This window comes from Panicum hallii, chromosome 9, assembly GCF_002211085.1.
Source record: "Panicum hallii strain FIL2 chromosome 9, PHallii_v3.1, whole genome shotgun sequence".
In the NCBI taxonomy this organism is placed as follows: Eukaryota; Viridiplantae; Streptophyta; class Magnoliopsida; order Poales; family Poaceae; genus Panicum; species Panicum hallii.
In genome coordinates, this window is record NC_038050.1 from 63,904,372 (window position 1) to 63,918,550 (window position 14,179).

General features: G+C 42.6%; 3 protein-coding genes across 4 annotated transcripts; 2 read left to right on the forward strand and 1 right to left on the reverse strand.

Annotated features, from left to right (window-relative positions):
• Positions 1-314: 314 nt before the first annotated feature.
• LOC112876027 lies at positions 315-7,575 on the forward strand. The gene is made up of 19 exons (XM_025940056.1): positions 315-780; positions 1,104-1,178; positions 1,283-1,398; positions 1,518-1,629; positions 1,742-1,864; positions 1,986-2,033; positions 2,699-2,898; positions 3,121-3,317; positions 3,713-3,993; positions 4,105-4,254; positions 4,486-4,878; positions 4,991-5,140; positions 5,382-5,457; positions 5,554-5,678; positions 5,886-6,077; positions 6,236-6,376; positions 6,526-6,660; positions 6,900-7,100; positions 7,186-7,575. Exons 1-19 carry the CDS (start codon positions 646-648, stop codon positions 7,312-7,314), a joined length of 2,979 nt encoding a protein of 992 aa, XP_025795841.1. The 5' UTR covers positions 315-645; the 3' UTR covers positions 7,315-7,575.
• A 339-nt stretch (positions 7,576-7,914) lies between these two features.
• Positions 7,915-11,032, forward strand: LOC112874790 (ATP-dependent Clp protease proteolytic subunit 5, chloroplastic). Of its 2 annotated transcripts, XM_025938319.1 has the most exons (10): positions 7,915-8,123; positions 8,201-8,293; positions 8,384-8,507; positions 8,621-8,713; positions 9,019-9,064; positions 9,165-9,237; positions 10,121-10,155; positions 10,250-10,338; positions 10,604-10,828; positions 10,863-11,032. In XM_025938319.1, exons 1-9 carry the CDS (start codon positions 8,023-8,025, stop codon positions 10,799-10,801), a joined length of 852 nt encoding a protein of 283 aa, XP_025794104.1. In that variant the 5' UTR covers positions 7,915-8,022; the 3' UTR covers positions 10,802-10,828; positions 10,863-11,032. The 2 variants fall into 2 exon arrangements, with proteins under 2 accessions (XP_025794104.1, XP_025794103.1); XM_025938318.1 differs by having other exon boundaries at positions 10,604-11,032.
• Positions 11,033-11,212: 180 nt separating this feature from the next.
• Positions 11,213-14,093, reverse strand: LOC112874789 (ubiquitin-conjugating enzyme E2 32). Its single transcript, XM_025938317.1, has 5 exons — positions 13,866-14,093; positions 13,323-13,454; positions 13,145-13,229; positions 11,983-12,146; positions 11,213-11,902 (listed from the first exon to the last, which is right to left on the reverse strand). The coding sequence occupies exons 1-5, from the start codon at positions 13,977-13,979 to the stop codon at positions 11,462-11,464; spliced, it is 936 nt and encodes a 311-aa protein (XP_025794102.1). The 5' UTR covers positions 13,980-14,093; the 3' UTR covers positions 11,213-11,461.
• Between the last annotated feature and the right edge of the window lie 86 nt (positions 14,094-14,179).

Genomic DNA, 14,179 nt, shown 5'->3' on the forward strand with positions numbered 1-14,179 from the left:
GCTACGAGAAGATTCTCCCAGAGCCCCAGGAATTTCAACTCCACCAATAATCTAATAATGGATGAACTCACGGTCGTCTCTTTCTCTGATTTTGTTTTGACATCGAACTCGAGTTCTTCTTAATTCTCAATACTCTCCTTCATGCTTTTTGTGTCGAGCACAGCTCTGGAGGCGCACTCGTCAACGTTCAAAACGCAAGTTCGTGTCGCCGTGTCGCGCCGCGCCCGTCACCCTCTCTCTGCTCAGTGGCGCGTGTGGAAAGCGCTTGTCGCTCCGCGCGAGGAACACAGGGAAAGGCTGCTGCAATTGGCGCTGCCACCGAGGCCTCTCCCTCTTTCTCTCTCACTCACGTGGTCTCTCTCTCTCCTCGCCTGCGCCTGTCCTCGCAGCCCAACCCTCTCCCCCTCCCTCCCACCCCAAATTCCCCCTCCTACCCGTCGGTTCCGTAGCGCCTCTCCTGGTTGGGTTTTGGGGGGAGTCTCCGCGGGTTGGGTTTGGGGTTTGGTCGGCGGCGGAGTTGGAGTTGGGAGGGCGGCCTGCGATACCCGCGAGCAGGCGGAGTTCGGGCGCGCGCTCTGCGGTCGGAGAGGCGCGGGTGAGATCTACGCGTGCTGCTGCGGCGTTCTCGCGGGTCCGGCGGGGCAGATGGGGTTCCTCTCGGCGAAGCTCCTGCCGTCCTGCGAGAGCATGTGCGTGTGTTGCCCCGCGCTGCGCCCGAGCTCCCGCCGCCCTGTCAAGCGCTACAAGAAGCTGCTCGCCGAGATATTCCCCAAGACGCCGGTGAGTGGCGCCCCCTCGGTTCTCTTCTCGCTCCGTTTCGGTCGCGAGGGTCTAGTGTAAGAGTTTCGGTAGCGGCATTGGTCGGTTTGTTCCGTCGCTCGACGCACTGTTCAATTTTGGATCTGCAAGTAGTTGGTAACTACCTTCCTTATAAAATGCTTTGTGGAATATTTTCTCTGTCAAGTGTGTCGTATTATATCTCTCCTAAATTCTGTGGATAATGTAGATTTTGATGTTGATTGTAGACGGCATTGTTACCCATACTGAAGTTAGCAGTCAAGTGTACCGCTGCTGCTTACTATTTTGCTGTTTTTCTTTTGCAGGATGGTGCTCCAAATGAGAGGAAAATTATGAAGCTGTGTGAGTATGCCGCAAAGAACCCCCTGCGCATACCGAAGGCATGTGATATTGCCATTTCTTTGATGTTTTTTTGCTGCTACAGGATTCCTTTGAAGTATGTGGTTAATCATTACTTGTTTCTCCTTCACTGCTTGCCTGTCAGATTGCCAGGTTTCTAGAACAGAGGACTCACAAGGAGCTGCGCGCGGCACACCTGAGCTTTGTCAGAATCATCACTGAAGCTTACAGCAAGCTACTTTTCATTTGTAAAGAGCAGATGTGAGTTTGCAAAGTTCTTGGCCAGCACTTATGTACCATTTATTACAATACTAATAGCTTCCCATAAGTTTCTGTGGCTCAATTTTTATGCGTGCTACTGTGCGCATGTGTTGGTGCAGGGCATATTTTGCCATCAGCCTAGTGAATGTCCTTACCGAGCTTCTGGAAAGCAAGCAAGAGAATATTCACATCCTTGGGTGCCAAACTTTAGCAAACTTTATCAACAGCCAGGTGGGGTATTGGCAATTAGATATGTTCGGTGCTTTAAATTTTCATATTCTTGGCCATCATGATTTTCTTTTGTGGTATGCATTAGGATTCATTTTCTTTGGCATATTATCAGGTAGACAACACTTATGCACGCAATATTGAAAGCTTGGTTCGCAAAGTATGTGCACTTTCACATCAACAGGGAGAGGAGCACAGGCTTCTGAGGGCAGCAAGCTTGCAGTGTTTGTCAGCAATGGTGATGCATAGTTTGCTTTTCACTTTTTCACCCCACACTCCCCCCTCCTTTACGTCCTTGATGGTTTCTAGCAATTTTGTTTGGAAGTTCAAGTCTACTGATTATCACAATATTTGTACAGATCTGGTTCATGAAGGAGCATTCATACATATTTGCTGATTTTGATGAGGTAGTTACTGTCAGTTTCTTTTATAGCATTGATCCTGTTGTCATTGCTTAGTTTTCGTGTGTTCCAAATTGCTTCTGTTTGCATTTTCATTAGCTTGCTTGACTGTACAAGGTTATTGCATGCCTAGGAATAATCAGGTTGTCTGATTGGACTTGCTTCGTTTCAGTCCCACAGCGGAGTTGCTTTGTCTGCAGTTCTGCACCAAGTTTTATCAACCATTTCAGGCTGCAAAATATAGCTTTGTTTTTCTTGTTTGATACATGGATATTAGTAGCTTACTGTGCCCTTTTACTGTTTATCATTTCTTTTTCAACCTCTGCCTAAATGATTATAGCATGATATCTTAAAAATCAAATTGGTTCTATGATTCAGCATTGTTTGCCTTTTATATGGTCATTGAAGTTGATTCACATAGAAATTAGAATTTTTTTTCCAGGAAGCTACTATTGATACATGCTAAGTCGATTTTGTGCCACGTGTGGAAATCTAAACTGGCCAACTTTGCTGATGCTCTTCTTCTTGATACACAAGCTTTTTGTGCATTCCTGAAAAAAAATTTGGTGCCAATAGGACTTTTGGCTTGTTCTTGAAATTCTGATGAAACTTTTTGAGTGGTTCAATGCAATGATGGCAGTTCATGATTTAACTTCATTTGGATTTGGCAGATAGTGAAATCGGTCTTGGAAAATTATAGGACGGAGGAATCTGTTGGTGGTGGTGGTGACAGACATGCATCACAGCATAATTGGGTTGATGAAATAGCAAGATCTGAGGGTAGACCTGGCTTAGGTGGTGGCAATGATGTGAATATCAGCAGTACAACCGTTAGGCTGCGGCCAGCAAGGAATTCCTCAGCTCTTACCAGGCAGGCTATTATTAATTCATTATGCATGCTTCTTTATCTCCTTTCTTGAACTTTGTGCCGAAAAATGTATGCTGTGCATGCCATGCTGTTGAACTTCGGGTCATGCCCTTCTACTTTTCTTTTTTATACTTTGTTTTGTCACTTGCAATCATGCAACTCCATTTTCACCTGATCCGTTATAGTTTACACAATAGATTGTGATGTCCTTTAATGGAAATGCAGGGATGAACGCGAGTCTCCAGAAGTATGGTCACATATTTGTGTGCAGAAGCTTGCAGAGTTGGCCAAAGAGAGTACAACTATGCGACGCATCCTAGATCCAATGCTTTCATATTTTGATACGAAGAAACAGTGGACCCCTCGACATGGATTGGCTTTGCTTGTTTTGTCTGATATGGCTTATCCGGAGAAGAGTTCAGGTATTTTGTTTATTCCCCAAAAGAGTTGTTTCAGAAATTAGAATTGCTTGTATAACAAAAATACCAACCAACATTATTACCTATATGAAATTTCTTCCAAACATTTTTACATGAATTTCGTATTTTTTTATTCTGGTACTTTAGAGTGTGTTTCTGGTTTCCTTTGTTTCTTACAATTGCAACCTGCAATCATCTTTCCAAGAATACAACTTAATTATTATTTATTGGAATGGGTAATCTACTCATTACAAATCGGGCTTTATGGAAGATGTAGAGCATCCACATTCCGTATCACATTATATTGAATACATTATTAATCGGCACCACACATCCTTTTCCTATGCCCTGTTTTTCATGGTATCATCCCTGCTTGCTAATGTGTTCTTTTCTTGCAGGCAACGAGCAATTGATTTTAACTGCTGTCATCCGGCATTTGGATCACAAAAATGTTTCACGTGATGCGCAGACAAAATCAGATATTATTCAGACAGCGACATCCTTGGCACGACAGCTGCGATCCCAAGGATATGCTGCTGAACTTGTAGTAGCAGGTGACTTGTGCAAGCACTTAAGGAAAACACTAGAGGCTGTGGAGTTAGGCAGTGTTGAAGAGCTGAATTTGAATGAATCTCTTCAGAATTTCTTGGAGGACTGTCTCATGGAAGTTGTTAGAGGAGTATGTCCTTATTATTCTGCTCAATTTTTTTCTTGGTATTGATACTTGCCATTTCTATCATAAAATTTCCCCATTTCTTATTACTTCTTTATTTCCTGGAATTTCTACTAGATCAATGATGTGCGGCCACTCTATGACATGATGGCAATCACATTGGAGAATTTGCCTTCAATACCAACTGTTGCCAGAGCAACGCTTGGAAGTTTGCTGATCCTTTCACACATAATCTCGTTGACATCAGTATCATCTAACACTCCTATGGTCAGTTGACAGTTCTGAATTTATGCTACCATAGTATCCACTTTTTTAAGATACCTGATATGTCTCAGAATAAAAAGGGAATGTAAAAGTGCATAACTGTGTATATATTTTACTATGGATCAAATAATATCCCCTCCCTGGCTCCTGCTGCCTAATCTCCTTTTCTATCTTTTGTGGAATCCTGTCTTTTGAAGATCTTTGCTGTTAATTTTCGTTCTGCTTGTTTTGTAGGTATTTCCAGAAGCACTCCTCCAGCAGATACTGAAGTCCATGGTACATCCTGATATTGACACTCGTGTGGGAGCACACCACATGTTTTCTGCTATTATTGTCCGAGGACCAAGCCATCTGAGGAGTGAATCAGAGTACCTATACGAAACAAAAAAGCAGTCTCGGAATACATCTGTGTTTGCTTCTGCTACCGCTCTACTGGAGAAGCTAAGAAGGGAAAAGGATAGTTTGAGTTCAGATAAGCCTCGAAATATGATGCATGATGATGTGAAGGAAAGGAACACACATGAAGAAGATAACAAATATGTTTGGTCGCAGAAAAATTCAGCTTATTTCTCGAAGTTGGTTTTCTCCATCATTGAAAGATATGCAAAGCTAAGCAGCTCTGTAGAGGTATACTTTCGATTAAAGTGGCCATCCTTTGTTTCTTTACCTTTCTTACAAAATTTTCCCTTTGCCTTTATTAAGGTGTATCACCAACTTTTTCCTCGTACAAATGTTTCAGGAGGCCAATATAGCCATGTTAACTGAAGATCAAACCAACCAATTGCTGTCTGCATTCTGGATTCAGGCCAATCAAACAGATAATGCTCCTTTCAATTATGAGGCGATTGGTCATTCATACAGCCTCACAGTTCTTTCTTCCCGCCTTAAGGTATGAATTCATTGGAAGAAAAATATCCTTTTGAAGTTAATGGACATAAAGAAGTTCACAAAGACACAAAGTTGACATCTATCTTCTCTCTTCACATTTTTGGGTACCAATTTTGTTTTATAAGAGAGTTGATAGACTTGTCAGTGATTCATTTTTGGAACCGTAATAAGCATCCTTGCATTTGTGTTCAAAATCCTCATAATTTTCACCAAGTTATTTTATATTTTTCTTGATGCTGCAGAATTCAAGCTACAGTAATACCATCCAGTTTTTCCAATTGCCACTGTCGCTTCAAAGTATTGCTTTAACCCCAAGTGGTATGATCTGGTTTATAAAATATATGGATTTCTTAACCCTGCTTATTTGTCTTTCACATGCAAAGTCACATGCCTTTCTTTGTGCAATCTGTCCAGGAGTCCTACCTGCTTCTTGCCAACGCTCTATTTTTATCCTATCAACAAGTATGCTGGCTTTTACTGGAAAAGTTTGTCACATCACTGAACTGTCAGACTTGCTAAGGTGTTTTACATCTCCCAAAGTAAGTTCTAGTGCCGAGAACATTAAGATATATGTCGTTTCACACGAAACACTTCATGCTGTATTTATCTTTTATGTTTTTTTTGGCATGTTTCCCATTTTCCAGCTATCTGTATGCCAGTTTATGTTTCTGTGCTATTTAGCAAATAGAAATGCTTTCACTTTTCATGTCCAATTAGTGAAAAATGTGTCATTGAATGTGTTGCAGGTTGACCCTTACCTGAGAATTGGTGAAGACTTGCAACTCTATGTTAGGTTGCAATCAGATCTAGGCAGCTATGGTTCTGAAAGTGACCAGGAGGTTGCCAAATCCATACTTTCTGACAGCAGGACGAAAGTAGGGATTAATGGTCAGCGAGTGCTTGATGTTATTGCTTCTGCACTTTCTAGTTTCGCTGAGGTTAGTCTTGTACGTTAGTGGTGTGATTTTCCCATATGTTTACTGTTTGGTTCTAGTCTTAATGCGGTTGCATGCTATTGACAACAAAGTCAAATGTACTATTTCCTCCTTTTTTTCCTGCTTTGCCATGCAATTTTTAATGAAATTTGTGTTACCAGATGGACAGGGATGTACTAGTAAAGGAGCTCACTGAGATGTTCACACCTGAAGAAATGCCTTTATTTGGGTCAAATTCAGCACTGGACTGGGGAAACTTCAATGGGCAGGCATTTTCTGATGAATCCCTTTCTTTTGATGAGGTAGGTTGCTTACATTAAATGCTTACCTTATGATTCATAGGATAAAGGCATTGCATAAGTCAGGAATGATCCAATGTTCCATTTTCTTATTGTTTTTGTGTCATGAAAAATTGTCTTTAGATCACCTCACAGGTCCTTTTCAATTCCAGGAGTGTTCAAGAACCTCTTCAGTAGATTGTGGCTTGCATGAATCACCAATTACCAACACAGCTAGCTCCATCTCAAAGATTACTCTACCACAGTCTGTTCCACATGTTTTAGGTGTTGGTCAATTGCTGGAATCAGTAAGTACTTCTAGTTCAGTTTACTTGTTAGCTAGTTCACATTTGCACTACTTTTTTTTTGAAGCACTGGTGATTTGGCGTCATTGTATATTTTATTACGTTGCTTTCCCTTCTGCCTTTTATCGTGCCATCACTGTAGCATATTATTATATCACTCAGCCAAGCTGTCTGTAATATTGTAAGGATTTGTTTGTTCTTCGAATTTTTGTACCAGTTTCTGAATGTCACTCTGTTACCAGGCGCTACATGTGGCTGGTCAGGTTGCAGGTGCATCTGTTTCAACCTCACCCCTTCCATACGATACAATGACTAGTCAGTGCGAAGCCCTTGGATTGGGCACGAGGAAGAAGCTATCAAGCTGGCTTGTCAATGGCCATGAATCGACTCCCGACAATCCTATGCCAAGTCTTCCCACTGCCCATCATTCCATCATTCCCAAGGTATGGAGATGAACGTGTTTCTAAACATGTCTTCAAGAATGCTGTCTTTCTGTATCTTGTTCTCACACAATCTGCATTTGTCCAGGTAAACTCATCTGGCTTCGAGAGCATCCACCGCATGTCATCAGAGCCAAGTTCCATGGTGAAGCTTCCACCAGCCAGCCCCTTCGATAACTTCCTGAAGGCTGCCTATCGCACCCAGCCGGAGCTGTGATCAGCCTTGTAGAGTACCTAACCAACCCTCATCATGAGGGCTAGACTACTAGGTCATCTAATGGAACACCTGGCCACTCTGGGCCTAACTATTTGTAGCGTCGTTTTAGCTGTAGTAGTGCATGTATTTGCTTATTTATATGTACCAAACGCTGTAGTGTATGCGTATCTATGATCATCTGCACCTGTGTAGTTGTCAATCGCAAGCTCTCTTGTTTGTTCAGACTGATGTAGGAGAACACTGGATCGTTATGTTTGTGTAGTGTTCTGTTATGCCTTGTTTTTTTTTAAAAAAAATAATGTCGCTGTGCTGTGAGGTCCATGAAAGAGGTGTTCCACACCGGCCCAACAAAACGAGCAGTTACACTCATTATGTGATGATCTGCATGAAACCTTTGCCGCTAGTTTTTGTAACCGAAGTAGTTCAATGGAGTCATAAGCTTATTGCTTACAATGTTGTAATTGCAATGCTTCAGTGACCTCGTCCTTTCCAAACCGTGAATCTCCCTCGTCCACTAAAATCTTATAATATTTCATATATAGAAAAGGCCTCCGAATAAGAAAGGCCGAAGCCCAGATGTCTAAGCCCAGTGCCACCCAGGCACCCATCGTCTCCTCTCTTACCACTCTTGCAGTCTCGCTCGCGGATAAGACGAGGCGCTACCAAACCCTCCGTCCAAAACCCCCATTCGAGCTCCTACCCCCATCCATGGCGACCGCCACCGCCGCCTCTTCCTCCTCGCTGACCGCCCCTCTCCTCCGCCCGAACCCCAACACCAACCCCGCCCCCAGATCCCTGCCTCTCCTCAGGTTCTCGTCCTCTCCCTTCGCCCTCCTCTTCCCGTCCTCTCTGCCGGCACTAACCCGTCTCCATCCGCGTCTCGCAGGAACAGGAGGTGCATTCGCGCCGTGACTGCCGCCATCGCCGGGGGCGCGGGGGCGTACGGGGCTGCCCAGCGGCGCGGGATTTGGTCGATCAGGTGGAATTGACATGAGCTTTGCGCCTTGTGCTAGGAATGGGCTTTATTAGGGCCGTGGGGTTTCTGATGCTGCTTTTGTCCGTGTGGTAGGGATGATTTGGTGGTGCCGAGGTCGCCCTACTTCCCGGTGGAGTACGCGGCGGGGCAGGAACGTGGGCCGTCGCCCATGGTGATGGAGCGGTTCCAGAGTGTCGTCAGCCAGCTTTTCCAGCATGTGCGACAGTATTATATTCTGTGCAAGTGTTTAGCCTCCTTAACTAGGAGGGGTTTTACTGTATGCAATGTACCATCTGTATGACCATTGACCATGTATCTGTGTTTGTGCAGAGGATTATCCGGTGCGGTGGCCCTGTGGAGGATGATATGGCTAACATCATTGTTGCACAGCTGCTCTATCTTGACGCCATCGATCCCACTAAGGTGAAAATGAAGAAGAAATCTGTTTCCTGCTCTAATTCCCGTGTGAATATAGAGTATGCTTGTGCTGAAATGAACCTTTGTTGATACCAGACAGCAAACCACCAATACAGTAATTTGTTAGTTCTAGTGTGCTTCTATCAACCTAGGTAGGTTTGTAATTTAGTTATACAATTGTGACCACTGAACTTCTATGTGGAACAGATTTGCCATTTCATCTAGCGAGGGACTCAATTCCATGACATTATATATCCAAAATATGGTTTCTTACTTCCACTAGTGCTTGATTCTTGTCGATTTTAATGTAGGATATCATTATGTATGTGAATTCACCAGGAGGGTCAGTAACAGCTGGTAATAGCTCATCTTACACATTTGCTACCATAAATATATCATATGCTTGCACCAGTTGTTTCAGTTAAATCATAAAAATTTTTTATTGGTTTTCCGTTAGGAATGGCTATATTTGATACAATGAAGCATATCAGGCCTGATGTTTCCACTGTTTGTATCGGATTAGCTGCAAGGTACGAAACCTATATTTCTGTTGAATGATCAGTAATTGATTCAGATTTGCATGCTATAATCTTGATATTTATGTTTGATTACTCAAGTCTGGGTTTCAGTTCCTGTTTGGATCTCAATGTGATTCTGTACCCTTTTTTCTGTGTATTTTTTCCTAAAATGCGGGAAGCATGTTTAGTATTTTGTGTTTGTAACAACTGGAATGTTCAATTTAATTAACCTGCCTGGTCTGGAATTTTGTGTTGTGATACCTGGAATGTTTATGGCTTGTCTGTGCAAGTTTAAATCTTGTTTGTCTTTTTTTTTTTTAAAAAAAGATCTTGTTTGCAAAGAAAACTTACATGCCTTTGAGTTTTTGAAACTTATACATTTTCAGTTTAGCTGATTGGAGTCTCAAATTGTATGATTGTCAACTCCCGATGGATTGAAAGCAGTGACCTGCTTCATTTTGCACGCGACCTTTGTTGAAGCTATGCTATTCTGCAAATTGACCTTTTGTATTGAGCAGCTTAGTAATTATGTGCACAGAAGTGCATACAAATTAAGTTCGGTTCTAATTTTGGTACACATATTTCTGCTATAAACAAAACTTAGGAGTGAATTATGCTCTCGTGAACTAGGCTTATTTTATATTGTATGAATTACAGATCCTAGTATTCACTAGTTATAGGTATAGAATAATGGCTTCGATATAGTGGATACCTACTTTGTGCTTCAGTTTTAGGGTTGTTTGGTGCAAACATGCCTATTATTCATTGCTGATATTCTGTGACCATGTCTTACTATTGGGCTTAGCTTCAAATGCCTCACATGATGTTATTTTGCATTACCTAATTGAGATTCTTACACACCCCTTTCTGCCTTTTTTATATTTGTTTTTGGCAGTATGGGAGCTTTTCTACTTAGCGCTGGGACTAAAGGTAACATTAGTAATTGCTATTCAATATTTATTTGCATTACAAGAAACATCCATGCTTGGGTGTACAAGTCATGGAACTGGTGAATGTAATGCAGGAAAGCGATACAGCTTACCTAACTCAAGAATAATGATCCATCAACCTCTTGGAGGAGCCCAAGGACAAGAGACTGATCTTGAGATCCAGGTAAACTTGCGAAGTGGGATCATGCCTGTACTTTTTCTAGACCAGGACATCATCTTGAACAATGAAGATATTCCTGTTTTCATTTCTCACAAAGAACTTTTGCCCATACTATTTCTCCTTTTTCCTACCTAGCTGGTTTACGCCCGTTAAATATTGCATTGTTTTACAAGCCAATGAGGCCCTCTTTTGGCAAACGATTAATACAAAACTGTTATTTGAATCACCAGCAGTTGCCGACCTTTTAGTTTCTGATTATTTTCCTCAGGCTAATGAGATGCTGCACCACAAGGCTAACTTAAATGGATACCTGGCATACCACACTGGACAGCCCCTGGATAAGATCAACGTAGATACTGACCGTGATTACTTTATGAGTGCGAAAGAAGCGAAGGAGTATGGCCTCATTGATGGAGTAATTATGAATCCCCTCAAGGCCCTTCAACCGCTTCCAGTTTCCAGCTAGTCATGAAGTGCTAGATCTCTGTCAAACATTTTTGTTGTATCCGTTAGAATTAAGTTTCCACATTTTTGTTGTATCCGTTAGAATTAAGTTTCCACTACGCTGTTTCTACTAGTCTGGCTAGATTATGTTGCAAAGTTTGCATCCCGAGGATTCAAAGGTTGTACTGTATAAAACAAGATCTACAGTTGGATGCCCATCCTTCGCAATAGCTATTGCAATTGAATTACCATACGCTCCATTTTACCCTGCTTCGGCATAATATAATGGTTTTGGCAACTGGGGATATAACCTTTTTCGCCAACAGGCTACGGGGTCATCTGTATTTTCCCCCTACACAATGAAACTAGCTAGACAGGAGTTTGAGAATATAATGTCTTCATATCGTAATCAAATGGAACACCACACCGCAGCTAAACAAAATGCACAGTATAAACAAGCCATACCACAGTATACACCAACAGATGATGCAAAGCCTCAGCAATTTTCAATCAGTGTACTACATACAATGGGGTACTGATAGTACCATCCCACTTTGATTTCATCTATAACTAGACAGCAGCCATTTACAAACCTTACGGGGTTATATAAATTATAGTAGCGGATAGCATAGCCACTCAGAAGGAATGGGGCATCTCTTATCCAACGTATGCACAAACCTACTCAGAACTTGCCTTCGATGAAACCTGCCAGGCCATTGATTTTCAAGAACTTCTTGATCACGAGGGCCATAATAGCAAGAGTAAGCCCAAATGCGGCCAACGTCAACAGCCTGTCATGCTTTGGCTTCTGGATTGCAACAACAGGATTCTGCGGCGCCAAGGGAACTCTTGGACTATTTTCTCTGTGGCTCGCTTCAGGCAGATGAGGGTTGGTAACCTCAGCTACTGGGGGTTCAACAGTGTCTTCTCCTGATTCAGATCCAGGCCCAGTAAGGTCACTCAACGAGCCTGACACAGACCCAACTGTATTGCCACCTTCATCTGCCTTGTCTGCATTCTCAACGAAAGGGTCAGCTGCAGGTAATTGGTTAGACTCCTCGTTTGGCCCATTCGGTAGCGCTTGGGGAACAGGAGGGGCCTTACTGAGCATTTGCTCATGGATCTGTGGATGAAAAAGTACCTTGTCAGAGATACAAAAAATGGCATGCATTCTTGAGCCTGAGGTTGGGCAGGGAATTTTACCTCGTCAATTAGTTTTTGGCGTTCTGGGGAGCCAAATTTCGGTGGTGCTTCACGTGATTTTATAGCAAGTGCTCGTCTATCCTCCTTTTTGTAGTCCAGTGAGCCTAACGCCCCACCAGGGTTTGTTGGCATGAATGCAATCAGGGCTACTAGCGCTGTGCGCACTGCAAAAAGAATTGTTTAGTTTTAGCAATGAAACACTGAATCACGGAACACAAAACCATGAAAGAAAGAAAAAAACACTTGTAAAAAAAAACATTTTCAGCATTGGCAACCAAAAGCGGTTCCACAATTATAATCATCGATTGGTTTGGAAATATGATGCCAACCTCATCTCAAAACAAGCATGCAAAATTCACACATATTTAACTATTTGGCCTATTTCTTTACTTAATAAGAGAACAGGTTCCAATGGAATGCAAATAAAACTAAAGCACAATTGCAAACAGAACGTAAAAAACAAAGAGTCCTTGTATAGTGTTCCTAATCAGGGTTATACTAATTTAGGGAATTTACAGCATAATCCAGCATGCATTTAGCTTCCAACTAACGAGTAAACATAGCACACATAGTAAGTAAATGATCCTCCTTTGGCCTGGTCATGCGGATAAATACTTGCCGTAGGACAATTCCTCAAAGAACCAAAGAATCATTTGCTTTTGCACCATGCTCGTATAGTGCACATAAATATGCATGTGCACTATGATAAAAATGGTGCCAACATATGAAGGAGAAGCAAAATACTGCTGTGTTGTCTTAACTCGTGAGCACAAGAAATGTTCAAATGCATATATGAGTAGACAAAAGAAAGACTACAAAACAGTCCATTGTTATGTCGAGACACAGATACACGCTTGGCCTCACTTAACAGCCACCTATTAGCGTTACAAACTTACATGCACACAAGCAAACAAAATCTTAAGAATGAAGAAATCTGTGTTTACTTTTGGCCTAGCCATAGGGTGAGTACTTTCCCCATGGGAAATCCAAAGACCAAAAGAAAAAACAAACTAATTTCTTTTGCACCATGCTCGTATAGCCCACAAGACTATACCAGAGTGGACTATGAATAATGGTGCTTTTCAGCTTACTAGAGGGGTCCTTTGGGAACCTGCCATAGTACTTCAGCAGTCATTTACAACAAATGCCTAGGGCTACTCACCACTCCATGATGGTTGCCAGTGCTCAGGGTGGTAATTGGATATGCTCAAACAAATCTTCTTCTGAATCTCAAAGCGCCCACTTGGCTGCATCACATAGATTAAAAAAATAGAAGATTAGCAACAGGTCATAAACATGGTGAGATAACAGAAGGATCTTAGAACACTGAGATTACATACTGTGAGCAGCATGAAGGAAGGTGGCTTGAACGGATAGTCAGAGGGCAGCTGGATCCTGCCGTGGTAGATTCCACCCTCAAACTCGCTGTCTCGAGGGCCCAGGATAGCAAATTGCCACTCGAAGATGTCCTCCTGCTCAAATGCAATTATGTTACAGCTAACTTATCAGTGCCAAAGAAACGGTTATATTTAATCTCCTAATTTGGAGATAAAATGTATTACCTACTACACTTGATCCCCACCCAACCCCTCCAAAATGCTCGGAATGTAGACAATAACTACACCTCCCACTACTGCTACAAGGGCAAGGACCAAACAGAGATCTATGGCTAATTGATCAGATTAGCAAGTAAATTATTAAAGCTAACAGATCTAGAACAAAAATGTATGTAAAACTAACATTCAACCAATTTATCGAGACCCTAAAACACCGAATAGCACAATACGAGGACAACGATCGAATTTACGTTCGATTAAGGCCGAGATACGATCAGATCGGGCAAATCTCGAGGATAAGGTCAGAGATTGGCTTGAGATTGGGACCTCGAGGGGGAGGGCCATGAAGTCAGGGGAGGGATTGGACTGCATCTCCTTGACCTCCTGCAGGATCCGCTTCACCGCCGGGTTGCTCCGGTTGTACTTCGCCGTGGCCGCCATCGCTGCCGTCTCAGGGAATCCTCTAGCCTCGGCGCCGCCGCCTACCGGCGCAGGTTGGGTAACCTTCGAATTGGGAATCGAAGAGAGGGGAGCTAGGACGAGAGGTAGTGGAAGCGCGTGGGCGATATTAATGGAGGCGGGGTAGGTCTCTGGCCCGTGGGACAGGCGAGTAATTTGGGCCCACTTATCGGTGACGGATG